Source organism: Neurospora crassa, linkage group II (genome assembly GCF_000182925.2).
Source record: "Neurospora crassa OR74A linkage group II, whole genome shotgun sequence".
Taxonomy (NCBI): domain Eukaryota; kingdom Fungi; phylum Ascomycota; class Sordariomycetes; order Sordariales; family Sordariaceae; genus Neurospora; species Neurospora crassa.
The window spans coordinates 3,341,748-3,368,945 of record NC_026502.1 but is presented as its reverse complement, the minus strand read 5'-3'; the positions used below and the strand labels follow the sequence as shown (position 1 = coordinate 3,368,945).

General features: G+C 50.4%; 8 protein-coding genes across 8 annotated transcripts; 5 read left to right on the top strand and 3 right to left on the bottom strand.

Annotated features, from left to right (window-relative positions):
• Positions 1 to 3,398: 3,398 nt before the first annotated feature.
• On the top strand, positions 3,399 to 6,429 carry NCU10036 (golgi matrix protein). The gene is made up of 3 exons (XM_952880.3): positions 3,399 to 3,808; positions 4,062 to 5,431; positions 5,507 to 6,429. The coding sequence occupies exons 2-3, from the start codon at positions 4,386 to 4,388 to the stop codon at positions 5,973 to 5,975; spliced, it is 1,515 nt and encodes a 504-aa protein (XP_957973.3). The 5' UTR covers positions 3,399 to 3,808; positions 4,062 to 4,385; the 3' UTR covers positions 5,976 to 6,429.
• NCU10035 (hypothetical protein) lies at positions 6,359 to 8,050 on the bottom strand. Its single transcript, XM_952879.2, has 2 exons — positions 7,806 to 8,050; positions 6,359 to 7,710 (listed from the first exon to the last, which is right to left on the bottom strand). The coding sequence occupies exons 1-2, from the start codon at positions 7,823 to 7,825 to the stop codon at positions 6,642 to 6,644; spliced, it is 1,089 nt and encodes a 362-aa protein (XP_957972.1). The 5' UTR covers positions 7,826 to 8,050; the 3' UTR covers positions 6,359 to 6,641.
• A 467-nt stretch (positions 8,051 to 8,517) lies between these two features.
• On the bottom strand, positions 8,518 to 9,819 carry NCU10034 (retrograde vesicle-mediated transporter Get1). The gene is made up of 3 exons (XM_952878.3): positions 9,446 to 9,819; positions 9,183 to 9,369; positions 8,518 to 9,097 (listed from the first exon to the last, which is right to left on the bottom strand). The coding sequence occupies exons 1-3, from the start codon at positions 9,530 to 9,532 to the stop codon at positions 8,727 to 8,729; spliced, it is 645 nt and encodes a 214-aa protein (XP_957971.1). The 5' UTR covers positions 9,533 to 9,819; the 3' UTR covers positions 8,518 to 8,726.
• A 118-nt stretch (positions 9,820 to 9,937) lies between these two features.
• NCU16572 (hypothetical protein) lies at positions 9,938 to 11,843 on the top strand. Its single transcript, XM_011395403.1, has one exon. It carries the CDS (start codon positions 10,028 to 10,030, stop codon positions 11,072 to 11,074), a length of 1,047 nt encoding a protein of 348 aa, XP_011393705.1. The 5' UTR covers positions 9,938 to 10,027; the 3' UTR covers positions 11,075 to 11,843.
• Positions 11,844 to 14,234: 2,391 nt separating this feature from the next.
• NCU10907 (PEPAd) lies at positions 14,235 to 17,137 on the top strand. The gene is made up of 2 exons (XM_001727922.2): positions 14,235 to 15,359; positions 15,437 to 17,137. Exons 1-2 carry the CDS (start codon positions 15,120 to 15,122, stop codon positions 16,784 to 16,786), a joined length of 1,590 nt encoding a protein of 529 aa, XP_001727974.1. The 5' UTR covers positions 14,235 to 15,119; the 3' UTR covers positions 16,787 to 17,137.
• A 930-nt stretch (positions 17,138 to 18,067) lies between these two features.
• Positions 18,068 to 21,097, top strand: NCU01481 (amino acid transporter). Its single transcript, XM_951665.3, has 3 exons — positions 18,068 to 19,739; positions 19,875 to 20,040; positions 20,115 to 21,097. Exons 1-3 carry the CDS (start codon positions 18,585 to 18,587, stop codon positions 20,723 to 20,725), a joined length of 1,932 nt encoding a protein of 643 aa, XP_956758.3. The 5' UTR covers positions 18,068 to 18,584; the 3' UTR covers positions 20,726 to 21,097.
• Positions 21,098 to 22,756: 1,659 nt separating this feature from the next.
• NCU01483 (hypothetical protein) lies at positions 22,757 to 23,923 on the top strand. Its single transcript, XM_951667.3, has 2 exons — positions 22,757 to 23,183; positions 23,367 to 23,923. Exons 1-2 carry the CDS (start codon positions 23,109 to 23,111, stop codon positions 23,379 to 23,381), a joined length of 90 nt encoding a protein of 29 aa, XP_956760.2. The 5' UTR covers positions 22,757 to 23,108; the 3' UTR covers positions 23,382 to 23,923.
• A 322-nt stretch (positions 23,924 to 24,245) lies between these two features.
• On the bottom strand, positions 24,246 to 26,746 carry rho-1 (rho-type GTPase-1). Its single transcript, XM_951668.3, has 5 exons — positions 26,214 to 26,746; positions 26,050 to 26,077; positions 25,588 to 25,785; positions 25,382 to 25,516; positions 24,246 to 25,280 (listed from the first exon to the last, which is right to left on the bottom strand). The coding sequence occupies exons 1-5, from the start codon at positions 26,282 to 26,284 to the stop codon at positions 25,125 to 25,127; spliced, it is 588 nt and encodes a 195-aa protein (XP_956761.2). The 5' UTR covers positions 26,285 to 26,746; the 3' UTR covers positions 24,246 to 25,124.
• Between the last annotated feature and the right edge of the window lie 452 nt (positions 26,747 to 27,198).

Sequence of the window (27,198 nt, the reverse complement as noted above, 5' to 3'; positions counted from 1 at the left end):
CTAAATATTTATTTATAAAGCCTATACCCGATTAATCACTAACTACCCTAGCTAAAATAAAATTTAATGCTTTATATCCTAATAATATTAATAAACTAATATATTTAATAATATTAACCAATTTATTAATAATTATTAGACCTATAAAGCCTTAAAAATACCCCGCAATAAAACCCCTAGGAAATTACACCTACTTAATATCCCTAATTAAACCTAGTATTATATTATTATTAACTTTAAAAATATACCTAAAGATAAGCGAAAATACAATAATGTAATAATTATAATAGACCGCTTATTTAAAGTATCCTAGTATATCCCTTACAAGGATACTATTACTGCTAAGTAAGCTACTTACCTCTACTATTATAGTCCCTAGCAAATTTATAACTATCCTAAGGAAATAGTAAATAACTATAGTCCCCAATTTATATTATCCTTTACTAACGAAATATCCAAAATCCTCGGTATTAAATAAAAACTATTATTATCCGGGCACTCCCAAACAACCGGGCAAGCAGAGATTATAAACCAATATATTAACTAACGCTTATACCTATTTATTAATTATAACTAAAATAATTAATTAATTATACTCCCCGCTTTAAACGCTATCCAAGCTTTACTATATTATAAGAATATTAATATATCCCTATATAAAGCTATTATAGAATATCCTATACTGCTACCCTTTTATTAGGACCGCCGTACTACCGCTATACCGGTAAAGGAATAATATTCCTGCGAAGAAGCGTAATAAGCCTTACGTACGCTTTACAACTTTTAGGAATTAATATACAATATAATAATTAAGGTTTAAGAGAAATAAATAATCTAAGCGAATAAATATTATTATAATCTTAATTTTAAGGTAAAAGATAGGGTATTTATTATTAAAAAATTATAATCAACTAATAAGCCTAATAATAAATTCAACTTTCCCCTTATACGTATCCCTTATAAAATTAAAGTAATAAAAGGATATTTATACGAATTTAAGGTTCCCTCCGCTTAATATAGAATAAGGGTCTATTATATTAACCGTCTTCGGAAGTATATAAATAACCCTCTACCTAACTAAATGAATAAGAACCTAACCGGAGAGTTAATTAAAAATTAGGAAGAATAGAAAGTCGAAGGTATTATTATATTATAGTTAATTTATAGTAAATTATACTATTAAATTAATTAGAAGGGATAGGACTCCGATCCTACCTAGTACCTAACTTATAATTTTAGGAATTTATCTAACGTATTTAAGGCCTTCTATAATACAAACCTAAATAAGCCCGGTCCTCTAAAGTAATTCCGTATTTAAAAGGGCGTATAAATAAAAGACTTAGTATTAAATAACTATAAAGAGGACGATCTACCGGTAGGGGATAGTACGTAGGGTAGAGTATTAAGGAGATTAAATTGGCTGCGTAAGTAGGGAAGAAGGGCTACGGGTCGGTTTATAAGTAATTATAAAAGGATTTCTTTTAATAAGTAAGTAATTTATAGAATTAATCTAATAGCGTAGTAGCGGGATTAAGGGCCCTAAAATTATAATATAGGCTACTCTAAGGGTATTCCTCCTCTACCTAGAAAATAATTGTAAGACTATAGGTTCGAATTATAATAGGGTTACTTCTTTTTACCTTTTTCTCCTTCTTCTTTTCTAATAAGATTCTAAGGGCAGAATTTTCTTCGAGGGGGGGGGTAATGTTATAGCCTAGCTAGACGGTTTATACCTTAATAGGGCACTACACTATATTGGAATATATTGCGTAGATACGAATAATGTAATTAGTTATAAATTAAATAAGGAAGAGTAGGCCGTAGCGGGTCCGGCTCTGGGAGTATATCTCCTAGCCCGAGCCGCGCGTATAACTCTTACCTTTTATTTTACTCTTTAATCGTAAATTCTATATTGAACGTCAACAACGCTGCAGCATTGTCTCGCCCGTTACGTGCTCTCACACGAGATTAAAGTTAGATTTGTTGATTTTGGTACTATATAGGTGATTAGTAGTATAAAAGCGTAGTAATTGCTTGGCTCTCTGTTTTGGGTTAATTAATTTATTTTTACCTATAGATTAAGTATTAGGTACAATGCTAGTATTAGATTTAATATTTGGCGTAGTTGTATTGAGGTGATGCGGCGTCCCGAGGTATAAGGAGTGCGGCGTTTGGCGATTAGATTAGTTTGGTGTACGAAGTTGGCGGATGAAATTCTAGTGAATTTTTACTTCTAGTTAGTTGTTAATTCGATTCTACTGGTGTAGGTACTAGATTGTAAGGATTGCAACTGTATGTAGGGCAACTGTATGGCCTGGATATAATATATTAGAGAAGTCTGGCCTCCTAAGTACTGTAGAGGTCCGGATCTGACTAAATATATAATACTAAGCATATACCCTGTGCGTGCCCTTGCCCTGTACTGTGAGTCGTACCTGCCATACCTATGTATGTGGGGTTCTGACAATGGAGAAGGTGGTGGGTGGACATTGATCAAGAAGCGCGGGGTGCAGGGCAGTCAGAAGATGGAATGCCGATCTGCAAGCTGCCAGGTACCTCCAGACTCCAAAGATAGACGAGACAGGAAACTGGCTGATGAAAGTTCCCACTGATAGACTGCCATTGGAAACAGGAAGAAGAGTTGTCCGTGGGGCTGAGTTTGTTGTGTGAGTGTTTCATATGATCTCAACGTCCCGTCAAAGCTCTTTTTATGGAAGGTTTGGAAATGAGTACACGCGTCCCCGAGTGAGTGAAGTACTTGCATACACGCCGAGAATGGAAGGGTGGAAGCATGAGTGGTGGCCAGGCACAGGAAGAGGACAAGGAAGAGGTTCCTCAATAATTCGGAGTAAACTCCACTGCAACAAATTCCAGAGACAAGGGCAAGCAAGCATCAGAACCAACGGGCAGATTTCAGTTTGGAGTCCCGGGTCGGTCCCAAAGCGGCAGTTCAGGGCAGTGACACTGACACTTGACACTGACAGGCACCCGGACGCCCACCAACGACTCGAACGGAGGACAATCCGCCCTCCCCGTCAGCCCCGGCTTTGCCATTGTTGTCATGTTTGTAAATTTCACTCTACACGCCAAAAGGATCGCGGACTGGGGAGCCAAAACGCCAACCACACCTTTGGTCTTTTGGCAACCGCTTGGAGATTGACAATAGTGTACTGCACCCTGTCGTCGCAATAATTGAACAAGTGGAATTGACCATGTCGCCCTCGGCGCCGGTCACCAAGGCCGCCCAATCGGCTGGCCAAGGTACGTGACGTTGCCCCGAATCTGGACCTCCTCCTGTTACAACCATCCACGCCATCTCCATTCGCTTCTCGCGCCCATGGGGTCCCCCCGCCCAATGTAGTGTACCAATTACCCTGCACAGCACTAGTAGCTAGCATGGCTGGCCAGAGGACCGGAATGGTACCTAACAGGACAGCTTTCTGAAACGATTTGGGCTCGGGATGGAAATCAAGTACACCCTTCTGATCTCGTTTTCGACTGACTGACGCCTTGCCATCTGCCGGCAGTCTCGTCGTCATCCGCGCCCTCGCCCGCCAACAAGAGGAAGAAGAATAGCAGCAACCACAAGAAGAAGGGCGCCGCCGCCGCCAGTAATATCAAGGCGAAGCCGAAGGAGGGCGGCGGGAGCAACACACCAGATGCTGCACCAGATACAAAAGTCCTGTCAGACCAACCACCAGCACCACCACTACCACAAGTAGAGGCAGAAGAAGCGCCAGCGGCTGAAAGAGCAGAGCATACTGGAGAGGAAACTGCTCTGCCTGTAGAGGAAACCCCGGCCTCCTTGGTATGCGAATACCCCCGACCCACCAACATTTGCTATCGTCGCTCTTTCTTCCCTCAACCCATGTTTCTTTCCAATTGCCTCCGTCATGTTCAGTTCTCTATTTCTGTTGAAGGACTGTTTGCCATGCTACCTAGTTACAGCCGCTTCGTTTTCTTGCTTGATTTGAACGACATTTTTTAATCCGCTTGCTCTAATTATAATGTATTTCGCCGGCTTGAACGCTAACAAAGGACCCCGATTGGGTCTCTACAAGGGTGTACAGAACACATCACCGAAACTCGACCAGGTGGAAGCACCAGCAGAGGACGAGGACACCGACATAGAGGTACCCGCAACTGTGGCCGACCACTCCGAATCTGAAAACCCACCGCCACCGCCAGACGGGGATTCTAATCCGGCCCCGGACCCGGACCCTGAATCCGAGTCGGCATCAGCTGCCAGCCCAGCAGAGGACACGACAGCAACAACACCTGCTGCTGCTGTTGCTGCTGCTGATACCATCGAGGCCAACGGACATGCTCCCGACAGCGCAAACGGTCACATCCCCAATCCCTCTACAACAACAACTGCTCCTACAATGTCTACTACAACATCCCCACCGCCGACGGAGGGGTCTCCAGTAACCAACTCTACTGCCGCCGACGAGACATCAGCAACCACCACCACCACCACCAAGAATAGCACAGAAACCAGCGCCAAGCTCGAAGCCATGTCGCAAGACCGCGAGGCCCTCCGTGCCGAAGTCGAGCAGCTGCGCAAGCAACTCGAAAGCATACAAAGCACCCACGATGAAGAAGTGTCCCAGCTTCGGTCCGACCTCGAAGAATCCGAAGCCGCCAAGGAGCACGCCGAGACACAGTACCAGAACCTGCTCGACCGTGTCGAGAAGATCAAGGAGACCCTCGGCGAGCGCCTCAAACGGGACCGGGCGCGCGTGGAGGAGCTCGAGACAGCCAACGAGGAGCTGCAGCAGGCGGCGCAAACCCAGGAGGAGGAGGCCGCCCGGCTGCGCGAGCAGGTGGACGAGCAGGCGCGCGAGCTTGACAGCCTGCGCAGCCGGACGAACCTGTCCCAACAGAACTGGGGCAAGGAGCGGGAGGACCTCGAGCGCGAGGTGGAACACATCCGATCAGAACTCAAAAAGACAAGCGCCGCCATGGGCGAGTGGGAGGTGATCGCCATGGAGGAGCGCAGCATGCGCGAGGGCTTGGAGGCCAAGGCGACGGACCTGGAGGAGCAACTGGCCAACGTGCGGGAGGCATACGAGCGCGTCGCGGAGGAGAGGAATACACAGTCGCAGGCCATCGACGGGCTACAGCGCGCGCTACAAGAGATCCAGGAGGCGCGCAAGCGCGAGCTGAGGGAGATGGTGGAGTCGAGCGAGGAGCAGCTGGCGGCGATGAAGAAGCGCGCCGAGGAGGCGGATGCGAAAGCCAAGGAGGCCCAGGACGCCAGGGAATCACTCCAGAAGGAGCTGGAGCGCACAGCGCCGTTTGAGAAGGAAGTCAAGGAAAAAAATCTCCTGATTGGCAAGCTGAGGCATGAGGCGATTGTGCTGAATGATCACTTGACCAAGGCGTTGAAGTACATTAAGAAGATGAAGCCGGAGGAGACCATCGACCGGTATGTTTTGATTACCCCTTATCCAACAACCTAACCACCCATCACCAAACTAACCCACCCACTCACCCTTGATAGACAAATCGTAACCAACCACCTTCTCCAATTCCTCTCCCTCGACCGCTCCGACCCCAAGAAATTCCAAATCCTCCAAGTAATCGCCGGCCTCCTCAACTGGACCGACGAGCAGCGCGAACAAGCTGGTCTCGCCCGCCCAGGTGGTTCTGGTGGGGGACTCGGCAGCGCCTCTTCGCTTTTACGGTTACCCACCTCGCCCTTCCACCGGACGCCCAGCTCCCCCTCTTTGAATCACGACTTCTTTTCCGACATGTCTACCCACACCAACAACAGCAGCACCATGTCTCCCACTGCCGGGTCGGTAAGAGAGGGCAGCACAGGCGGTGGTCGTGAGTCGCTGGCTGATTTGTGGGCTGGGTTTTTGGAACGGAGCGTGGAGGAGGCGTCGGCGCAGCCGCCAAACAAGAGGAAAGATAGTACGAGTAGTACAGGCACGGGGAATACAGGGAATACGGGGGGGTACGCATAGTGACCTAAGCTTTAGGGTCTGGTGGGAGAGGAGGAGGAGCAAGGCGGATGGGGGAAACCGCACGGTAGACTCGAGGACCATTGGTTGTGTTCGGTCAAGGTGCGTCTGACCTGGAGAAACAAAAAAAGATAGTAAAAGATCTATACGTAACGGTAAATATGTAATATGATAAATGGGAAAGAAGATATCTGGAAAGCGGCCATCATTAGAGACAGTGGGGTAGCGCCGTTGGACCGTCTTGGTGTAGAAAGGGAACAACGAATTGGGGAAATGGAGAAGAGGTGGCTAAACAAAACTACATTAGATATGTAGCGGAAACTGGTAGTGTCATACTGGATAGGAGTTACAACTAGCGTCAAACCCAAGAGATGTCAACATGCTTTTCCGTGTTCTGGGTACAGGTATATTTTATTATAAATAGTCTCATATTGCCGGGACGCAGCGTAACTGGTTTTAACATAGATCATCCATCAGCTCTTGGGATAAGACATCGCAGTCTCCATCATACAGTATACCCACGTAGGCAAAGCACCTTGAACAGAGATCTATAACCGCTCTAGATACCGAATACCATATCCAAAACGCCATGCCAACTAATAAGATTTGGTCAACCAAAACGCAAAACACAAAAAAGCACTGCATCTCGTATCGAAAACCCCTCTCTAATCAGTCGTCCTTCGACCTTTCTCCACCTCCACCATGCATGGCCGCCGAAAAAGGCGGCAACATGGCCCTCACATAAATTTCCGCATCCCTCTCCACATTCTCAACCACCACCCTCTCCCGCAACGCATCCCTCACCCCCTCCACCACATCCCTCTCCTCCATGACTTCCCCCATCAGCCTCACCTCATGCTGCCAATACGCATTGCCCCGTGCCCTCAACTCCTCATCCCGGCTGATTGTATTCTGCATCACGCCCACCGCGTTGACTTTTCCTTTGATGTGCTGCAACTGGCGCACCACGGTTTCCACGCGCTCGGCCGGGCTCGGGTGATCGACAAACAGCCGGTTCGTCGAGCTTAGATACATGAGCGTGGCAAGCAAGCAGTCGAGGAGTGCAAGAACAAGAAAGCGCAGCGATCGTTGTCGCCAGTGGAAGAAATCGATTTCGTATAACCGCAGCGCGCGCGCGTTGGTCTGCGGGTTATACGCGCTGACCATGTACACGTCCGCACCCCCAACGACCAGGGAGGCCATGGTCGCCAGGTATCGCCATTTAAACCCGTTGCGACCCGTGAAGATGCTGGAAGTGACGAGGGCGATGACGCCCAGGTTGAAGAGATGCGGGGCGACGATGGAAGGGAGCGCGTAGTAGAGATATGATTTGGGGTCGTCGGAGGAACAAAAGGGGCATGAGGCCAAGACGTCGGGGCCGAATTGCAGGTAGAGCAGACGGGATTGGAGGTTGACGAATTTGTGACGCAATGCGTTGTCGGCGGCGGAGGGAGGGCGGATGGAGGCCAGGCGCGTGAAGAGCACGTCGACGGGGATTTGGAGACGGGATTGCGTGAGGCGGAAGATGTTCTCGGGGGAGTAGATGGGGAGGAGGGCGAGGGCGACGTAGGCGAGCGAGAGGGAGAGAAGAAGGAGCAGAGCGCGGCGGACGGAGGAGGGAACGGGCCGGACCTTGATCGGCCCATAGACGGATTGGGGGCCGCGGCGGAAGTTGCGGTAGAGGCCGAATACTTTGGGGAGGAGGACGGGGGCGAAGAAGATTGTGAGGGAACGGATTCTGGGGAGGGCGAATTAGCATAGGTTTGTTCAAGATTGGTCTGGTGGCTATGACTTGAAGATAAGGTAGCTGGTAAGCAGAGGAGAAGCACTCACGTTCCCCACGGTATCGTCATGTTGAAGGATGTCCAATTGTTGATGTTATGGATCCTAGATCATGGTACAAATTCAAGAGATAATATGGATGGAGACACAAAAAAAGTCGACCCAAGGTAGTAGGGACCTTCACTCTTCAAAGGTGCATATCCCTTGCGTCAAGATAGACAGTTAATGTTTGAAGAAAGATGCCAGATGGCGCATCCATTGACGTCGTGAGCGAGGCTGAAAGAGGCAGGCCGGCATGTGTTAGCCGCCGTTTAGGTTGTAGCGGCAGGCAGAAGCGCATCCGCTGCAATTCGGTTTGGCAGGTCCAGCGCGTGTGGATCCAAACCATAGGCTCCACCCATCCGTCCCCCACCGCGAAGCCTTTCCTGAGCAGAAAAAAAAACCCTATAAATTTCTGGGCTGGCTGTCCCGTCTTCAACTTCTTCCTCTTTTCCAACAACGCCGGGTCGGATCACCACGCACCGCAAATGGGACTGTAACGAAGAATCGTGCCCAGTTAGTTCGGGCTTTACCGATGAGGTCTTCTCACCAACATTTGTCATGTGCTGGTCAACCGGCCTACGCGCGAGCATGCGCATGCGCATCATAAACTTTGTAAACGTTGGCGCTTTCGAAGCTTCGCCGATCTCTCCAATGGTCGTCGAAGTCAAAAAGTACGCCTAAATCAAGCCCAAGTACTCTGCCAAGAGTCATCTCACGTAGTGTTGCAGTGTTCCAGCTCCGGCAATGAAGAACTTTGCGTCAAATTGATGAGAGACATTCCATTTCGTAAAAGCCATCGCATCATCAGGCCTTGCTGGCTTTCTTACCAGTCAGCGGCTATAATACATTAATAGTCGTGTATACAATCTTCCTGCCGTATGCTGACATATATCTCTTCTATTGCTGAATGTTCAAAGTCCATCCTCGTCATCACTTGGCTTCCTCGGCCTTGCTGTCACCACCTCCCGCCGCAGGCACCGCCTGCTTCGCCTTCTGCTTCTCTTGCTGCTTCTGTCTGGCAGCGACAATCAAGCCAACAACCGCCATGACCGTTTCGATGACAAGCTTGATCACACCCGTGCACGCCCACTGCCACACCACGATGCTGACACTGCCCAGCGGCGCGCGAGGGAACGAGGCGAACCATTCGACGTAGTAGGGGAACCAGCCGTAGGGCAGCCAGAACATGGGCTCGCGCGAGTACCAGAAAGGCAAAAACCACTGCAAACCCCTCGTAGCTACCACGCGCACAGTCGTGAGAGTGCGATCGAACTTGGTCTTGGCTGCGTCGAGTTCCTTCTCTGTAGTTGTTCGCATCACATGTCAGCCCACAGCGTTCTGTCTATCTCCTCAAGATTTGACGTCGTTGTCCGGGGGGTATCCTACTCCTCTTCTCCAAGTCCTCTAGCAGCTTGTCATGTTGGCGGCGAAGGCGCGCCCACTTGGCGAACTCATCCTGACTGCTGGTGGCGTTGAGCTCGCGGCGGATTGCGAGATACTCCTTCTGCTTCTTGCGCTGGGCAGCGAACTGGGCCGAGAGGGGAAGCGGGAGAGATAGGGCGATGCGCCACAACTATGATGGGCAACGCAGTTAGCTACTCCAGTGGCTCTCTGATAGTCATAGTGGGTATGAGATCAAAAGCACATACAAGATTGTTGATCGTCGCCGCGCCGATGGTGTTGACAAGCTGGACGAACAGCTCTATGACAAAGATGACGACCAGTAGAGACGGCATCTTGGCGGCGAATGTGAGCTGGCTTCGGTCCGCTGCTGATGGAATCGTGGTGAGAGATGCGATCGGCCAACTCTTAGCTGTCGAGTATGCCACCTAGTTCGAGTTGTTGAAGACAGATGGAGGCAGCTCACTGGCTCATGCCACCGCCTTTCCCCCCAAAAGATTGTTGGATCCTATGATCGAAGCTATGACGGAGCTGTCAGAAGGTGCCAGTTGTTCCCTGCAGCTGGAGGACACCTGCACAAAGGGCCTATCGGTCGCTTATCTCTTCCTGTGATGGTGGGGCGACAGGATGGAATGCAGATGCGGGAAGGACCTGGAAGCCGCCAAGAAACTGAACTGCCCCTGGTGGGATGAGCAGACGGGTTAGGGTTGGTGACTATCATCTTGGACTTGGCCGTCAACAACACATCAGAGCACGACCTACGACAAGCACTGAAGGTACTAGCTATTGATCAGCTTGTTCCAGATTCCTTTCTTCCTTTCACCATTACCATGTCCAGAGCACTTGACAAAGCCACCACCGCCGCCTTAAAGGCCGGCAACCCTCAAGCAGCCTACGATTCCATCTCCTCCGTTCTGGTCTCGCTGCCATCTGACGGCCTTCTCGAGATTGAGATCCTTGGCAAAGAGGTTCCGCTGCCCGAGGGGACACACGTACTCCAAGATGGACTTGCGGTAGGAGTATCGAAGCTTGGCCTCGTTCAAGCATTTCTTGTTGCTAGAAGGATACTCAAAGATCACATCCAAGGCACGTCACAAACTGACCAGGACTTGTCTGCCGCAACAGCAGTCATTCTTCTCATGGATCCAGAGTTCCTCACCGCTGCAAACACGCGGAAACGACTTATCCAGAGACATATGGCAGCGAGTCAAGGAGGAGACAAAAGAATCGAAATCCAGATGGTATTAGACAAGGAAAAGAGGTTTCTCGACAGCTTGCTCACAAGCCGGCTTCATCGCCATACAAAGTCACCTACACTGTGGAGCCATCGTCGGTGGCTAGTTGAGACCTTTGTCTCCTCACTGGGAGTGTCCGTGGACGTCATTGGGGATGTCACAAATATCGTGTTTGTGGCCGGAGAACGACATCCTCGGAACTACTACGCCTGGTGCCACGCTCGAATCCTCACCCATCTGGCAGAGCAACAGGCAGACAACTACGATGACTGCCTAAAAGGCCTCCTGGACGCTGTCAAGAAATGGTGCTTTAGGAACCACACTGACATATCTGGCTGGTCGTTCCTCTTCCACCTGCTGGATCGCTGTTGTGGAGATGCTAGGATCATAGAGGTATCGTCGACATTTAGCGAAGTTCTCGACATGAGCAGGTCTCTCCGTCTCACCAATGAGTCTGTATGGGTGTTTCTTCGAACCCTGGCAGCGTCCGGAATCGTAGACGGGAATGCGCAGGCTCAGTTCATCACGTTAGGGCAAGAGTTATTGCAAAAAGCATCTGCCGAGCAGCACTCACCCGACGAGCAAGTGTTGCGGTCGGCATTGGACTGGTACGAGACTTATCGGCGCAGAAGAGACAGCTAGTCGAAGACTCGCGATTTGCATCGTTTCAGAAAGAAACATAAACGAAACGCCACAGACTTTTCGAAGACATGCATCTTCGGCATTTGGCACGTCGTTTCGGCCGTGTGCTGTAGGCTAGAAGCACATCCAGGATCCAGCAGCAAAGAAATGGCTTACGACTATCGAAAACAAGGAACCTCTAAACGGTAATCCAATGTCTATCACTGCCCAGCTCCGATTTAAAGATGGCTTGTGGATCCTGCCAAAAGCAGTCGGTCTTCAATGACGGCAAAAACAGAGAGGTTATGGCCGTATGGACCCGAATACCTAGGTCGGTCGAGCGCTGCCACCACTGCACCTTCCTTATGGCCATGATCCAACTAGTACTCTACCTATAACATCGTCAACAGTCATGACAGAGAAGAAAACCAGAGCCGAAAAGCTTGTTCCCAAAAACCCGAACCCATGCCATCTGCCCTGCAGATGTGAAATTAATCTCTACCTATTTAGAAAAGAAAAGCTCGTATGAAGAGAGTCAGGGTATCGCAAACCGATAACCGAAGCAATGTCTCGCCCTGTTTTCTCGGAACAATACCGTTATAGTAACATGGGGACATATATTCTCCAGAGGATCGAGACCGGGGAAAACACCCCCACGCCCCCCAACGCAATCGGTAGCACAATACATGATACGATTCGCATTGTCAGCTATATCACCAACCGACCAACCACCCATACAACCAATCAACCGGCCTTGAGGGTGATTGACCCGCATGTATAAGAAGGCAGAAACTCGGGTTCCTCCCCCATTGTTGTGGTATGATTTCGAGACTCGTCATTGTCGCGGGTTGTTGTCATGAGCCATTGTGTGTAACCACATATAGTCACAGGTGTGGTTTCAGGCTCTCAGCATCCAGTCCCCAACGAACTTCCGGTTGCAGCGAAGCTCGGCGAAGCGCAAGCAATGTTGTGAAGTCTCATACTCAAAGAAATGAACTGCTCTCCTGAAACATCTATTGCCTCAAAGTCCAGGGAGGGAACTATAGCTACAGAAGCTTAAACAGATCTTGAGATGGGATCGTAAGATATCTTTGTTTTGTGGTTGTAGAAATGTAGTGTACGGCTTGAGGCGACGTTTCGTTCGGCTTCGGCACAAGCGTCCGGTCCGTCAAGGTCACGGATGGCTTGACTCGTCCGAAAGTCCGTCTTGGTTTCCTGATCCCCGGATTTAAAGGGACCAGTGGCAGTGGGAGCAAATCGAGAACGTCTGCGCTTTCAAGCCTAATTTCGCAACTTGGCACCCGTCGGCTCGGCGTTGTTGTCGCTGTTGTTGATGTTGTTGTTGTGCGTTGTCGCCATACTGTACATTGTGGGCCTTCCATTCCCCTGCTCTCTCCCCGGTCCAGTCCCAACCGGCTCTCCTGCCCCCCCTGGCTCCCGAATTGCAGGCACTGGCTTTCAGCCCCTGTCGTCCCCAAATTGACACCCCGCAGCCTTAGACCCGAAGCGGCCAGCGCATGCTACGCCAACAGCAGCCGCAACGGCAGAGAGCGAGCGAAGATGAGGCGCAAGAAAGACAAAGGGAGGAAAAGGAGAAATTATACATTATTCAAGACAAGGAAAAAGACATACCAAATTTGGAAACATTGACAAGACGATTGCAAGATACGAGATCTGGCAAGCGTGGTCATCCGGGTTACCGTTGTCATTATCAACAACATGGTCGTCTTTGGTCGTCGTTGGTGTTGTTCACTAGAGGTAGAGTATGTACCCTTTTCGTCGCCGAAGTTCCCGGACGGGCGAATATTGGTGTCCAGACTCTCCAGACTCCAGCGGCCAGCCAGACACCAAAACAGGCCAATTCAGGGTTCCAGGTGGCCCAAGTCATGAAAATGGAAACCCATTTTCTTGCGTTGACTGATCTGACAGGGAGCCGAGTGAGGCGTTCCATCCAGGGTGGAGGTATGCCGCAGATTGGGTGCAGGCGCACAGACCAGAAGATGGAGCCGAAATGGCCTTGTGCCATCTCCACCCGGAGCTTGTTCATCTGTTGTGATAAGTCTGGCCAACCGCATCTCGGGATTGGGGGGAGCTTCTCCAGAGAGACAGAGGCTGCGCGCACGATCAGGGACCAGGGTCCTATTCAAAGAAGCGATCTTCTTATGAAGATGGAGCCGCGGACCCGCTCGTCGGCAATGAATGACCCTCGCCATGTTCGAGGCCAAGAAAGAATCTTGGATGATGTTGATGTTGTTGATGTGAGTGAGGGTCGACTGTCGTTTTCATTTTTATTCCCGCTTACATACTTTCAAGAACCATTCCTTGGCATTTTGTTACGTTGCTTCATTGCGGATTACTTGAGGTTCAAGTTCGCTGTTACTACCTATTCTACACTACACCCCCTTCGTTCTGTACTAGTATATACCGGCTCGAGAGTTCGGGCGGTACAACAAAGAGGCTACCACAACCCCAAACTAGCGTGATGTCCAGTTGTCCCTTCGGGCTATTGCTACCGAGCAAGTATGTCCATCGCAATTCCTTGGGCTATCTTGTATCTCTGGGTTGTTTTAGCGTACCGGTAGAACTAGAGGCTCTCTCTCTCTCTCTCCGCACTTCTCGAGACAAAACCAACGGTTTCTTGGACCGAGTCCCTGGAATTTCAAGTAAACAGAGGGGAGCAAGGTAAAGAACATTATCATCGTCAGTAACGATGAGCCCTTGAATTTCCCACCTGAAGGGGTTATATCCGAGTCAAGAGGATCGTGTTTTCCAGAAACCCCAAAACGCTTGACTGGTTGTGGAAGGAATTGGCAATCCATCGATTGGCTTGGACGGGAATCCTCGTCCACGAGGGATGCAGCCATGTCTCGCTCGCTTCCCTTTTCGTTGTGTGCCTCCCAGGCTCCTCCTGATATCCACTTGCCAAGTCCAGAAAAGGCTGCATGTCCACTATCAGTTCAGTGCATGGCGGGACGGGGGCTGGATGGTTCAATGATACAGTGCCTTTCCTCTCTAACGGTTCATCACACATCCAATGTCCATCCCGGCCGGGGCAGCTCTCATTCCATTCAAGTTGACTTTCTCTTTCTCCAACTCAGTCCCCAAACACCCACCACCACCACCACCACCACCACCATCACTTCCTCCTCTCCCGTCTTCCTCCTCCTCCTCCTCCTCCATCCATCCTCCTCCTCCTCTACCTACCTAAGTACCCTGACAACTTCCTCCGCCTGCATTTGGCTATGCCAGGGGAGCTTCGGGAGACTTTGTTACTTCGTACTTTCCTTTGAATAGATACTAGACTACTACCGGGCGGGTGTTGTCGTTTTTTTATTTTTCCACTCTTTGTTAGATCCACCAACGCCCATACTACATCCGCAGCGTCGACGGCGGGCAACAAGCGCAGTTTTACGATCACCATCCAGACGGATTTCCTCCTCCACTAAGTACGGCTTGGCCTACATACATACATCAAGCTTCGGCAATCCAATCCGCCGTCATCTGCACATCTGCCACAAGCACCGCGCGTCCTACCTACCTACCTTTTTGCCTTGCATTAGCATCTGCATCAAGCATATCAGCACTTGGTTTTTTCCGCCACAAACGATCTCGAACCGATATTGACCTCGACGTCGATTCGTTCCACCCCCTCACCACCACACAACGATTTCTCCATCTTGTTCGGATACTTACAACCGCATCGCATCGTTCGGCAATCTGTCTTTTTCTCTTTTCACGTTCATAACATTATCGGCGACCACCAATGCACATAATCACAATCGTTCACTCATCTTTCCCAATGCTTAAATAATCGCTAATTGCAATAATTCCATCTCTCGCGACCTTGGCTCGGTTATCCAGTCGGAACCCATCTTCATTCTTTGGGGTTAAAGACTTGAGGCATAACAACTAGGAGCCTGCACATATCACTTACGGATACCCGCCGTCAAAGTGTTTTAGGCCATCGACACATTTGCCGATATCAGGACAGGAGCCCAGTATCCGAACAACGATCTCGATTGTGGTGGATTGACTCTCTGAGGGTCAGTGACCAGTGTTATCAACAATGGTTGGGATACCTAAGCTCCTAGAGCTTACGCTCTTGGCCACCTCAGCTCGCGCCTTCTTCATCTGGCCTCCTCTACCATGCGATCCAGGGGAGCCTTGTTATGTGAGCGGTAGTAACGATGTTAGAGGAAAGACGCTTGTGGGAGCTGGAGGTCAATTCCATTCTCCATCGCCGCCTGGAGGTGAACCCGCACCGGACGGGTTTATCAGTCTCAGTGTGGAGCAAAGAAACGCCGATGTACGTTCTGTTCTTTTCTCGAATGTCCGACGGTTATCCTCAGCAATTGATGCAGGCTAACACGCTCAATTTGGCAGCCTAATGAGAGTCCCGAAGCTGGCGCTGCCCGAGCTGCCCGAGACGCCAAGCGAATTGCACACAGATTTGCTAGCTTGGATAGCACGCGAGTACCCAAAAGGAGGTCCGGCAGGCTGGCAGCCAGGACTAATACGTATGCGGTTGTCGAACCCGAGAGTACGAACAGGAAGGATAGCGCGGGCATCTACCACGACCCTTCGGACTACGCCTATTTCGCCAAAGTTCAGTTTGGTTCGTCAAAGAAGCCGCTGTATATGCTCCTAGACACCGGTTCCTCGACGGCGTGGATCATGGGCTCGACATGCAAGAGCGACGCCTGCATCTACCACAACCTTTTCGGGGTTGACGACTCCAAGACGCTCAAGCTGCAGAGCAAGGAGTTTCGTCTTGCCTATGGAACTGGCGCTGTTGCCGGCACTCTTGCCCGTGATACTATCTCGGTTGCCGGAATTTCCCTCGATATGGCCTTCGGGTTGGCCAATGAGACATCTAGTGACTTTACTCATTTCGCCTTCGATGGCATTCTTGGCCTCGACATGGCCGTGGGGGGCACAGACGGTTTCATAACCGAGCTTGTGAACCAAAAGGTTCTCCAAAGCAACATTTTTGCCGTCACTCTGGGCCGAGCTTCGGACCCAGTCAACGAAGGTCAGATCACGTTTGGAGGTGTCGACCCTTCCAAGTACACGGGTGACATTACCTACACGAATCTGGTCAAGGACAACAGGGGAGCTTGGATCATTCCTATTGACGGCTTTGGATTTGGAGGTAAAAAGGTGACCTTCCAGGGCCGTACGACGTACATTGATACGGGCACTTCGTTTGCTTTTGGACCGCCAGCGGATGTCACGGCTCTCCATAAGCTTATTCCTGGTTCCACGACGGTAGACGAGGTCACATGGTATGTTCCGTGCAGCGACTCTCCGATTGAGGTCACGTTTAGCGGTGTAACCTTCAAGATTTCGGCCAAAGACTGGCAGGCGGGCAGCGGCACCTCATGCAGAAGCAACATTTATGGACGCGAGGTGGTGGCAAACGGCTGGCTGCTCGGAGATGTTTTCCTCAAGAACGTGTATAGCGTCTTTGATGTGGACAAGAAGCGCATCGGATTCGCTGCCAAGGTTGAGCCCGTTACGATAACGACCACATCGGGTGCTCAGACCAGCCAAACCGCTTCTGGGACAACCTCTTCGAATGATACTCCCACTTCGGCCGATGCCACGGGTCAATCTACCAAGGGCCAATCTGCAACTCCGAGTGGGAAGGATTCCGCCGGTTACCAGCTCAAGAGCAACGCGTATGCTCTGGTGCTGGGTATCGCTCTCATGGCCGCAGCTATCATGGCTTAGTAGCACACCACACGGTGTATGTACAATATTTCGCATCCTTGTTTGGTTGTCTGTTTTTTTCGTTTCACACACACACACACACATGCCGCATATCAATAGCAAGCCAGCGAGTTATTGAAGTTTCCTGTAACATATGATACCCTCAAGTGTACCCTTTTGAGAAAGAAAATGAGTTAGTTGACAACACATCTTTGGAAGAAGAAAGCTGGGCGAATAAAAAAAAGAGAAGAAGAAAAAAACAAAAGATAGATGATGTGTATAAACATGCAACATACAAGCAAGCCTTCATGGTTAGAAGATGATATACAACGGGCGCGGGTGTTTTTAATACTACTACCTATGGATTGGTTCATTTTGGGTGTCTGAGAGCTTTTGTCAGGGACACTTGCACACCGGATACATGTGCATACATACACAGGGGTCCAAGCGATAGAAGTATCTAATGTAACGGGCACACATTGTCTTTATAGAGAGGGAGAATTGATAGTGGTATGGTTGCTTGACGTTGACGATGACGAAAAAGTTGAGGCTCTTGCGCTGTTTTCTGTGGGGGAAGATGCAGCAGGCAGCCAGATAGATAGATCCCGTCCCGTCGGCGGTTTCTGTTCCCGTACCCCAGAAATGTCTGTGTCGTGCAGTGAGTGTGGGTGGTGACTGGGTGGGTGGTGGTGTGGTGGGTGGTGGTGGAGGAGGAGGAAGGCCGGGGGATGGGGACCTGACCTGAGCTCCAATGGGACGGTGGGGGCCAAGGAGGAAGGACGGGAACAAAGGCCCCAGGGTTTATTGGCAAATCCACTCCCGCGTTTGGGTTTCAATAGGACTTTTCTTCTACACTAGAGGAGGTATGGTACTCATGAATATTCCTTATGTGATTTGCGAATGGAGTGGAAGCGCTTTGTTAGTGTAGAGATAGCTCAGCCCAGAGAGGCGCAATGCCCTGGCCCTGGAGAATAAAGCTTGGGTGTTGTCGCTACGGTAGCCCCTGAATTTACTAGACGAATAGGGGATGATGTTTGATCCCCTGTTTACCTATCACATGACAGGAGGAGGCCCTAGAGATACGCAGCTGCTTTGGGTGGGTGGCCTGGAGACGGGACCTGGAGTCCCCTAAATCGTGCAGCTGAAAGTCCCTGCCGGCGGCCCGATTTAATCAATTGAATTGAAGCGTCCGCAGGGGCACTCCTCCGCACTCCGCATCCGTTGAGGTAACCTAACTCAGCACGGGCATCCCGCTATGCCGCATCCCGCTTACTTACCATTTACACGTATCCTCCCCCAAGCTTCCACTTTGTCTCAGACAACAGCAACTCCACAACTAAGCTTCCAGCAACCAACACCGACTAATTGTTCTTTCTTCTTGTTTCCTTTTCTTTTTCTAATTGAACACTGGAAACCTTGTTGGTAGCTGTCTGTGTTTGCTTCAATCCGGCCCCAACTTTTCTTTGCCCTGTCCATCTGTTGGTTACTGCTGCTAGCTGGCCTCTTGATACCTTCTTTAACTTACACCTCCACCACAACAACTAGACCGCGGCAACCGCTCGTTACCTACCTAGTCACTCTACCCGCTCCTCCGAGACCGAGACCAACGTCCGTAATACCTACCTCAACTACTACCTACTCGATCATAAAGCAACAGACGGACAGATCGAATACATACCCAAACGATATACATAGACAAGAAGACAATGCCCTCGATAGGAAGGGACTACTGCCGAGTTATATAATAAGAAGAAAAGAGAGAGAGAGGGGGGAGAAAATATACGGAGGAAAAAGACGGAAGAGCCAGGGAACTGAAGCAATGGGCAAAGCCGCCCACGAATCGTATGGCGCTGGCGCTGGCGCTGGAGGGCCCCGGACTGCTTCCACCCACAAGAATCATAACGATGAAAATGTCGGGTTACTATCTGGCGGTAGCCCCAATCTGCTCGACGATGATGGCTACGACGGCGACTCTACAACATTAACAGGGAACGGGGTGGGGGCGGGGCCGGGGCCGGGGACAGGGACAGCAGGAGAACAACGAGAGGAAGGCAGCAACACCAGCCCTCCAGTAGTAGACCCAAGACCAGCACCAGCACCAGCACCAGTACCAGCACCAGCACCAGGCCACATCAAACTGCCCCGACGACAATCCGCCCTCTCTGCCCCTCGAACCCCGCGAACCCCTCGCACCCCGAACCGCGTGCGCTTCGACCTACGTCCTACCACCTTTGGCGACAACAGCCCTACTACTACAGCGCCCAATGGCAACAATGGCGGCGCCCCAGAAGATCACCACCACCACGCCCGCGACTCGTTCGATTCCTACTTTGACATAGATGACTCATCATCGGACCAGCAGCCGCTCACGTCCTTTTCGGACTACCACCGCCAAGGGCGCGTCCCCTTGCTAACGGGCATCGAAGCCCCCTCCGTCACCGTCGCCAACAACGGCCCCTGGGGCTCCGACGAAGACGTAGCCTCATGGGCCGAAACGGAGCGATCACGCCCCAAATCGGGCTTGCGCATGGCGTTTATGAACATGGCCAACTCCATCATTGGCGCGGGCATCATCGGGCAGCCGTACGCGTTCAAGCAGGCCGGGTTGCTGTCTGGGATCGTGTTGCTGGTGGGATTGACGGTCGTGGTGGACTGGACGATCAGACTTATCGTGATCAACTCGAAGCTATCGGGGGCGAACAGCTTCCAGGGAACGGTGGAGAAGTGTTTTGGGCGGAGTGGGTTGATTGCGATTAGCGTGGCGCAGTGGGCGTTTGCGTTTGGCGGGATGGTGGCTTTTGGGGTGATTGTGGGGGACTCGATACCGAATGTGTTGAGGGCGATTTGGCCGGGACTGAGGGAGGAGGGGGTTGAGGGGACGTTGGTGGGTTGGTTGGTGGGGAGGCAGGGAGTTATTTTGGTTTGCACGTTGGGGGTTAGTTATCCGTTGGCGTTGTATAGGGATATTGCCATGGTGAGTTTTAGTCTTTCTTTCTTTGAATGTGAGGATGGGGTAAGAAGGGAGATATGGAGGGGAGAGAAGGGGTTGTGGTTGAGAGATCGCCAAAGTGAACGGATGGATGGCTAATAGAATGTTCTATGATAACAGCTAGCAAAAGCGAGTACCCTCGCTCTGGTCAGCATGGCCGTGATCTTGGTCACAGTCCTGGTACAAGGCGGATTAGCTCCAGAAGAGGACAAAGGGACATTGGCAAGCTGGAATTTGCTTATCATCAACGATGGCATATTCCAAGCTATAGGAGTAATATCCTTTGGTACGAGTTGTCCCTTCTTGTTCTTCTCTGCCTACCTACATCCATCCAAACAAAAGTTACTGACACTACTGCAGCCTTCGTCTGCCACCATAACTCTCTCCTAATCTACGGGTCCCTCAAAACCCCCACCATCGACCGCTTCTCCCTCGTCACCCACATCTCCACCGGCGTCTCCATGATCGCCTGCTTGCTCATGGCCCTCGTCGGCTTTTTGACCTTCGGTGACCGCACCCTCGGTAACGTCCTCAACAACTTTCCCGCCGACAACACCATGGTCAACGTCGCCCGCCTCTGCTTCGGATTGAACATGCTCACCACGCTTCCCCTCGAAGCCTTTGTTTGTCGCGAAGTCATGCTCAACTATTGGTTCCCCGGGGACCCCTTCAACATGAACCTGCACCTGCTGTTCACTTCTAGTTTGGTAGTCAGCGCCATGGTGTTGAGCATGATCACTTGTGATTTGGGGACCGTGTTTGAACTGGTCGGAGCCACCAGTGCCGCGGCCATGGCGTATATACTGCCGCCGTTGTGTTATTTAAAATTGACCAAAGAAACCGGAGGCTGGAAGAGGGCGGCGGCGTGGGCCACGGCGGCGTTTGGCACGCTGGTTATGGGGATTAGTATGTTGCAAGCGGTTGGAAAGATGATGCGAGGGGAAGGGGGCGCGGGGCAGTGTATGTCTTAGTTTGAGACTCGAGACTCTTGACTATTGATGTAGTGTAGTCCTTAATGATCATGATGAAGATGAAGATGATGATGGGTTGTATAGGGCTGGGATGGATACAGCTGTACTGTATTTTAGGGAAGGAAAAAAAGACATTTGGGTACACGCTGGCGTTGAGATTTCCCAGTAAGAAGAAGACGATGCTCTATGCTTGCCTTTTGTTGTGCTGGTGCTTGCTGAGAGGAGGGGGGGAAAGGAAAAAAGGAGGGTTTGTTTTATTTGGATATGACGAGGTTTTGGAGGGTGTAGGATATAGAACGGCATGAACGGCATGAACGGCATATACACAGGTACCTACTCCTTCAGGACAAGGATAGTTTAGTTGGGTATTTGATGGCGCTTCAAAATTCGGGTTGCACATGACGATACGTAGTTTACTTGCCGACTATGGACAGATCCAGACGCCCGGCATGTGGTAGGGTGGTAGGGTACCACAACGGGATACGAGGGTTGTCCTTGCATCTCTCTCTTACCACCATCGTACATGCTCACGATATCATGAGCTTGCGTGTTTACTGGAACCAGATACAAACGGGGTGTATAAGAATATACACCACTTACCTTTCTTTCATGATGTACACTAGTTCATCCGAGGACGAAACGGACTTGATGCCCATGAGATGAACCATGGTTCGACCTTTCTCCCGCGTTTCTAGTTTGCCTTATGCTGTACAATGAATGGCATTCCAGCCTCGATGGCGAACGATTGGATATCTAGATTCTTGCCCAGATTTGGTACTTTGTAATAACCATTCCTACCTACCTAGGTAATATATATATTTTTTTTTTACTTGAACGTCTTTTCCCAGAGACATTGTTCATATCGTATCATACGAACCCATCGACTTTGTCGAACTGTTTCACATTGATTGCACAGTACGTGATTTTCTCTTCCTTTTCTTTTTTTTCCTCCTCCTAATTTGTTAGTACGGTACTGTTCTTCCCCCCCCCACTTTCCTTGCACAAATAATAAATAAATCGTCGGTTCGTCGTCACTCTTGCTAACCGGGCGGACATCACGGATGGTTCAAGCTGAAGAATAAATGAAATCGCAGCAGGTACAGATTCAACAGCCCTACTTTTCCCCCTAACCCCCAAATCTGCTCCCGTACCATACATACACTACAAACCTATCATTCCCTCCCCCCTTCCCCCTATGTCCCCATCCATGATCATCAAACACATCAATTATGCACAGCAGCACATCGTAGCGGTGGTGGTGGTAGTGATGGTGGTGGTGGTGGTGGTGGTTCACCTGACTGCCATAACCAACCAACCAACCACTCGGAACCCTGGAGATTGCTAATCCAGCTGTCCAGTAAAATAGATTGTGGGGTTGCCGTTGACGTTGCTGCTAGTGCAAGTGGGTACGAACTGGTTGCTACACTACCACTAACTACGTACCTAAGCTTTCAAAGTTGGGTTGCCTTTGGGGGGGGGATCACCGCCCCTAATGTAGTGTGGTGCTAGCGTAGGACCCCTTTGAGACCCTGAATGGATGATGGGGAGGAGTGTGATTGCTGATACATAGGTACCTAGTATGGGGCTTGCTACTGAACTGAATGACACTTCACTACATGAGATACGTAGGAATGAATAATGGGGGGTTGTCACGGTCGAGACGGTAAAGTGGTCAATAGTCTTGGGATCAACCTTTTACAATATGATGATGGGATGTGGATAGACAAGTGCTAGGTCCATTGGTAGGGTAAGGTAGGTAACTCGAAATAGTCAAGGAGGCTGTATACGTAGTGTCGTGTGAAGCCTGGTTAGGTAGTCAGTCAGATCTCGTGATGCACACCACCAAAAAGTCTCAAGAGTGCATAGAATAGCTGTGCCGCACACCTACTGATGAAACTTCTCAGAAGAGAGAGGGGGGCTCAGGTGGTAGGGATACCATCTTATCTAGCCAGCGGCTGAACAAGACTACTAGTAGTAGTAGGAGTAAAAAGGTGTGCCTACCTTATCTTGCTCATTATACACACACACACACACACACACACACACACACACACACACACACACTGAGATACACAAGTCAAGCAACAAGACCTGACCTGATAGAGGTCACTAGACAACCACGACAAGGGACTAAGCGGAGAGGCAGCTAGTAAGCTACGCTGAATGGTAGCTTCGGTCCCTAAATGGTGGTGTGACTTTCGAAATCAAAGAGGAGACACCGCCAAAACAAAAAAACAAAAAATATAAATACTAGCGTTTCGACAACTTTTCATTTTCTCTTCTTTCCGGTTATCACCTCACGTTCACGTCTCTCTCTTGCCTCACCTGCAGTCGTCGACAATAAAATCCACACCAAACCCAACCTAAACACTCTCTAAAAAAAATGCACGGATCAAGCTGCCCCAAGTGCGGAGCCGCCTCAGACGGTTCTTCCAAGTCGTGCGGTTCCTGCGGTGCTGTAAGTTTCGACAATCACTCAATCACTCAATCCATCACTCAATCAATCCATCAATCATTCTTTCTTTCTTTCCTCTTCACCCATTACCATCATCCATCTTCAATAACCTCACTTATCCCGAAGTCCATTTCACACACATCCCCAGAAAGAGATAATCCGATAACTAACCTCATCACTCTTCAGTCCTGCCCCAACTAAACCAGCAATCCGGCATATACCAAGACGGAAAGCATCAACAACAACAAGGTCACTACCATGAGATGAGCTGAGCTAAGTCCCGATCACTCCGGGGCTGGGGGTCCATCCGTCTTATGCTTCCCTTACGGATGGATGGCAAGACTGGAGTAGAGTAGAATGGAGTCTTTCTTGTGTGGGATGTACATACTTCTGATCTTTTTTTTTTCTTGTTCGCTCCCAAATATCAAAGTATCAAGAAGACAAGACAAGACAAGACAACAAGCAGACTTCTGTCCTGGGAGGAAGGGGAGGGGAGGAGAAGGAGAAGGAGAAGGAGAAGGAGAAAGCGAGCGACGGACTTTTGTCTACGTCGTTCGGTTGGTTGGTTGGTTGGTTGGTTGACTTGACTAGAGGTACCAAACCTTACCTTGCCTCCTACCCAGAGCTAGAGCTAGATACCTGAATGAATATTTACCTCCTGCGTCGAGTAGGTTATCAAGGAACTGAAGAACTGAAAGGAATTGACAGCGGGGAGCGTATATATATTTATATATATTCTTTTGAAAGTGTTATGTTTACCGCTTCTTTCCCCCCTCTGTTGGCTATGATGAAGAAGTCCCAGAGAGTGTTCGAGATGCAAAGTGTATAATGTATGGCACATCATAGCTTACTTGCAAGTGTTAGCTTCGTTGGCTGTCAAGACCAATCATGCCTTTCTGGCATACCTCACGCGCTGAGTGTGATGACTCGGGAACATTAACTAGGTTTACCCTTGATAGACATGACGTCCTTCATTCAATCAACTGTTTCACGTTTGGGTCTGGAGCTGGCGGCGGCCTCTCCCGTCGGATTGCATAGTCGGCAAAGCGTGATGATTACTGAACTTCGGATTCAAAGACTAAGTAGACAAACGGGCTGACTGACGTAGAAGAAGTCTGTGCTCGTGTCAGTGGTTGACATGAGTATTGCAAGAGGGGACGGGCAATGAATGGTCTGAGGATGTACAGTAGGTAACAGCAATTGTCGTCAACGGTCTATGGAAGTAGCAGGGACATTCGGCGGCCTCGCCATGCCGATCGCCCAAACTATACGGAACATTCAATCTCAAAATCCCAATTTGAACCATGCAGCGGCAGCAGCAGACGGAGACAGATAAACAAGAACGCGATAAAACTAGAGATTAATAACAGACAGGTAGACACAGAGAGAGAGATAAGAGACAGACGCACACGGGCAGTGACAGAGAAAGAGAAATAAAGGAGACAGGTAAGGGGGGCCAGAGACGCGGCATGTGATTCCAGAAGAAACAAGAAATATTGAACCGCAAAACTCCTTTCTCCAGTCTTTCTCTTTCCCTTTACCGCCCTCAGGTGTCCTCCGTTTGTGTATACATGAACACAAGCCACGCACCCGTCCACGCCGACCACACACACACACAGAAATAGTGGAAAGGAGTCCAGACCCAGTTATCCTCCCTAAATATCGAGTAGTAAGGCCCATAAGTATCCCCGAAATCCCAAGCCCCTCCCCATTTGCGCTCTCCACACCCCTTTCTTCTTCTCTCTGTGAAATATTATCCGCTCGGTAGCAGCATTGACGGCGTCATGGGCAGAGAATTATCAACTAAGGTGATGATCATCTTTCGCTTTGAAAACCGTTGCTTGATTACATGTTGCGAGGCTATCCGGGGAGGGCTTGGTGCAGATGATGTTGTTCGTCGTGCGGTAGAAATAAAAGCATCTCTCTAAAGAGCTGTGGGTTTGTTTAGACCGAGCTCTTGCAGAGGCCCCTCTTCGTCTTTGTCTTCTTGAGAAGGGCGGCTCTTGTCGCGTTCTCGAACACCTCACGGACACCCTCGTTGGTCTTGGCCGAGCACTCGAGGTACTTGTGGGCGTTGATCCTCTTCCTCAGAGCCTCACCCTGTTGATGAGCGCGTTAGCATACATTCCCGAGCAAGCGGAGGGAAAGCACTTGGAAACAAAAGGGGCATCATCAGCCGCCAATGTCTCAGCCTCACGTACCTCTTCGGGGGAAACGGGCTTCTGGCTGGTCTTGCGGAGCTCCTCAATGGTCTTGGGGTCGTGGCGCAAATCCTTCTTGCAGCCAACGAGGATGATTGGAACGTCACGGCAGAAGTGAAGAACCTCAGAGTGCCACTGTTTTTGATTGTTAGCGAATTGTAGCCTCAAAGACAAGGGCGCGCCAAGTAAGCAGGCGGGATACTGACCTTCTCGGAAACGTTGTCGAGCGAATCGGGAGAGTCGATGGCGAAGCAGATCAAGACGACGTGAGAGTCGGGGTAGGACAGGGGACGGAGACGGTCATAATCCTCCTGACCAGCCGTATCCCATAGCGCGAGCTCGACGTGTCTGCCATCAACCTCGACATCGGCGACGTAGTTCTCGAAAACGGTAGGGACGTAGACCTGGGCGCAGAGAGTTAGCTGGCTGAGCAGCGCTTATTCGGATGCGGATATGATGGCGACAGGGCGGGTGTTTCGAATTTGATGGCTTGATGGTTCATCGGGCTGAGGAGATGGATGTAGCCTGTTCGGGGGGGGAGGCGAGACGCGGGAATTGGCAGGAAGATGCGTGTTTCGTCAGGCGGTTGGGGCGGTGTAGCGAACAGACGGTCGAGGGCAGGTGTGTAGATGGACGTCTCAGTCCCGACAGACAAGTGCCTGACTTACCTCGGGGAAGGTTCCCTTGGAGAAGACGCTGGAAATTCGGTTAGCAAAAAGGTTGTGATGGGGGGAGAGCGGCGGTGACGACGACGACGACGACAACGACGACGACGCGCGCCTTATAAGAGCAGCATCAATCTCTTGGATGTGGATAGGGGAAATGGACATACATCAACAAACAGGTCTTGCCGCAGGCACCATCGCCAACGATGACGAGCTTTCGGCGGAGTTCAGCAGACATGGCGTCGGTTTGGTGGTTGTGTGAATAGGGGAGGAGAGATTAAGTTGTTTAGTTGAGTTGAGTGATGTCGACGGACGGTGCTTTGTTCGTTGTCGACGGGTTGTATGCAAAGGACGGGAGAGGGTATCACGCGGCCTGGATTTGGTCGATAAAAGATGCAAAATGGAAAAGGGAAGGAAAATGGAGATGGGGGTGTTGGGTGGTTGTTGAAGGATGGACGGTGGTGGTGGTAGGTAGGTAGGTAGTGGCCGCTGGTGGTGTGCTAACCTGTTCAAGTTGTGAGTTGTGTTGTGACGGAGACGGAGACGGGGAACGGGGACGGGGGGACCACCAGATAGCCAGGTGCAGGACTCCCACGGGCAAGGTTGGAAGAGGGTGGAAACCTTAGCCAGCGAACCAGGGCCGGGCAGTCAGACTGGGCTGGGAGGGCAGTGGGTGCTGCCGTGTGTGGTGAGGTGAGCGAGGCAGTGGGTAGCCCCAGAGAAGCCCCAGGGAACGGGCGGGCTGTCCAGGCACAGGCAGTCACTCAGTCGGGTTCACACAGTCCCATCTGGCAGCAGTCGCAGCCTGGAGGCTACAGGTACTGTGTGGTAAGAGGAAGGCAGACGACACCTACCGACCTAATTTTTCATCCAACACACTAGGTCCCTACCTAGATACTGCATTTTGTGTCGGAATACCCCATCACTTGTACAGGAGCCGGTAGGGGTGCGAGACGAGCCAAGAGCAAAGGGCCAGACAAGGGAGGTGCTGGCTTGATGTGACTTGTGAGTGGCCCGAATCCTCAGCAAGCGGTACGTACCGGTCCTCTTCTACAATTAACACCGTCACCTCCATTACCGTAATTCAGCTATTTGCACGCGAAAAGAGAGCTGATTTTGGTGATATTAATAGTGGACCGACCTTGAAATCGT

Coding starts and splice junctions, on each gene's coding strand:
- NCU10036 (XM_952880.3), top strand. CDS start 4,386: ATGTCTACTACAACATCCCCACCGCCGACGGAGGGGTCTCCAGTAACC. Junction 5,432..5,506: donor CCGGAGGAGACCATCGACCG/GTATGTTTTGAT, acceptor CACCCTTGATAG/ACAAATCGTAACCAACCACC.
- NCU10035 (XM_952879.2), bottom strand. CDS start 7,825: ATGACGATACCGTGGGGAAC. Junction 7,711..7,805: donor ATGACGATACCGTGGGGAAC/GTGAGTGCTTCT, acceptor CGCCCTCCCCAG/AATCCGTTCCCTCACAATCT.
- NCU10034 (XM_952878.3), bottom strand. CDS start 9,532: ATGCCGTCTCTACTGGTCGTCATCTTTGTCATAGAGCTGTTCGTCCAG. Junction 9,370..9,445: donor CGGCGACGATCAACAATCTT/GTATGTGCTTTT, acceptor TGCCCATCATAG/TTGTGGCGCATCGCCCTATC. Junction 9,098..9,182: donor AGAGGACTTGGAGAAGAGGA/GTAGGATACCCC, acceptor GAACAACTACAG/AGAAGGAACTCGACGCAGCC.
- NCU16572 (XM_011395403.1), top strand. CDS start 10,028: ATGTCCAGAGCACTTGACAAAGCCACCACCGCCGCCTTAAAGGCCGGC.
- NCU10907 (XM_001727922.2), top strand. CDS start 15,120: ATGGTTGGGATACCTAAGCTCCTAGAGCTTACGCTCTTGGCCACCTCA. Junction 15,360..15,436: donor TGGAGCAAAGAAACGCCGAT/GTACGTTCTGTT, acceptor TCAATTTGGCAG/CCTAATGAGAGTCCCGAAGC.
- NCU01481 (XM_951665.3), top strand. CDS start 18,585: ATGGGCAAAGCCGCCCACGAATCGTATGGCGCTGGCGCTGGCGCTGGA. Junction 19,740..19,874: donor TGTATAGGGATATTGCCATG/GTGAGTTTTAGT, acceptor CTATGATAACAG/CTAGCAAAAGCGAGTACCCT. Junction 20,041..20,114: donor TATAGGAGTAATATCCTTTG/GTACGAGTTGTC, acceptor ACACTACTGCAG/CCTTCGTCTGCCACCATAAC.
- NCU01483 (XM_951667.3), top strand. CDS start 23,109: ATGCACGGATCAAGCTGCCCCAAGTGCGGAGCCGCCTCAGACGGTTCT.
- rho-1 (XM_951668.3), bottom strand. CDS start 26,284: ATGTCTGCTGAACTCCGCCGAAAGCTCGTCATCGTTGGCGATGGTGCC. Junction 25,786..26,049: donor CCAAGGGAACCTTCCCCGAG/GTAAGTCAGGCA, acceptor CTCTGCGCCCAG/GTCTACGTCCCTACCGTTTT. Junction 25,517..25,587: donor TCGACAACGTTTCCGAGAAG/GTCAGTATCCCG, acceptor AATCAAAAACAG/TGGCACTCTGAGGTTCTTCA.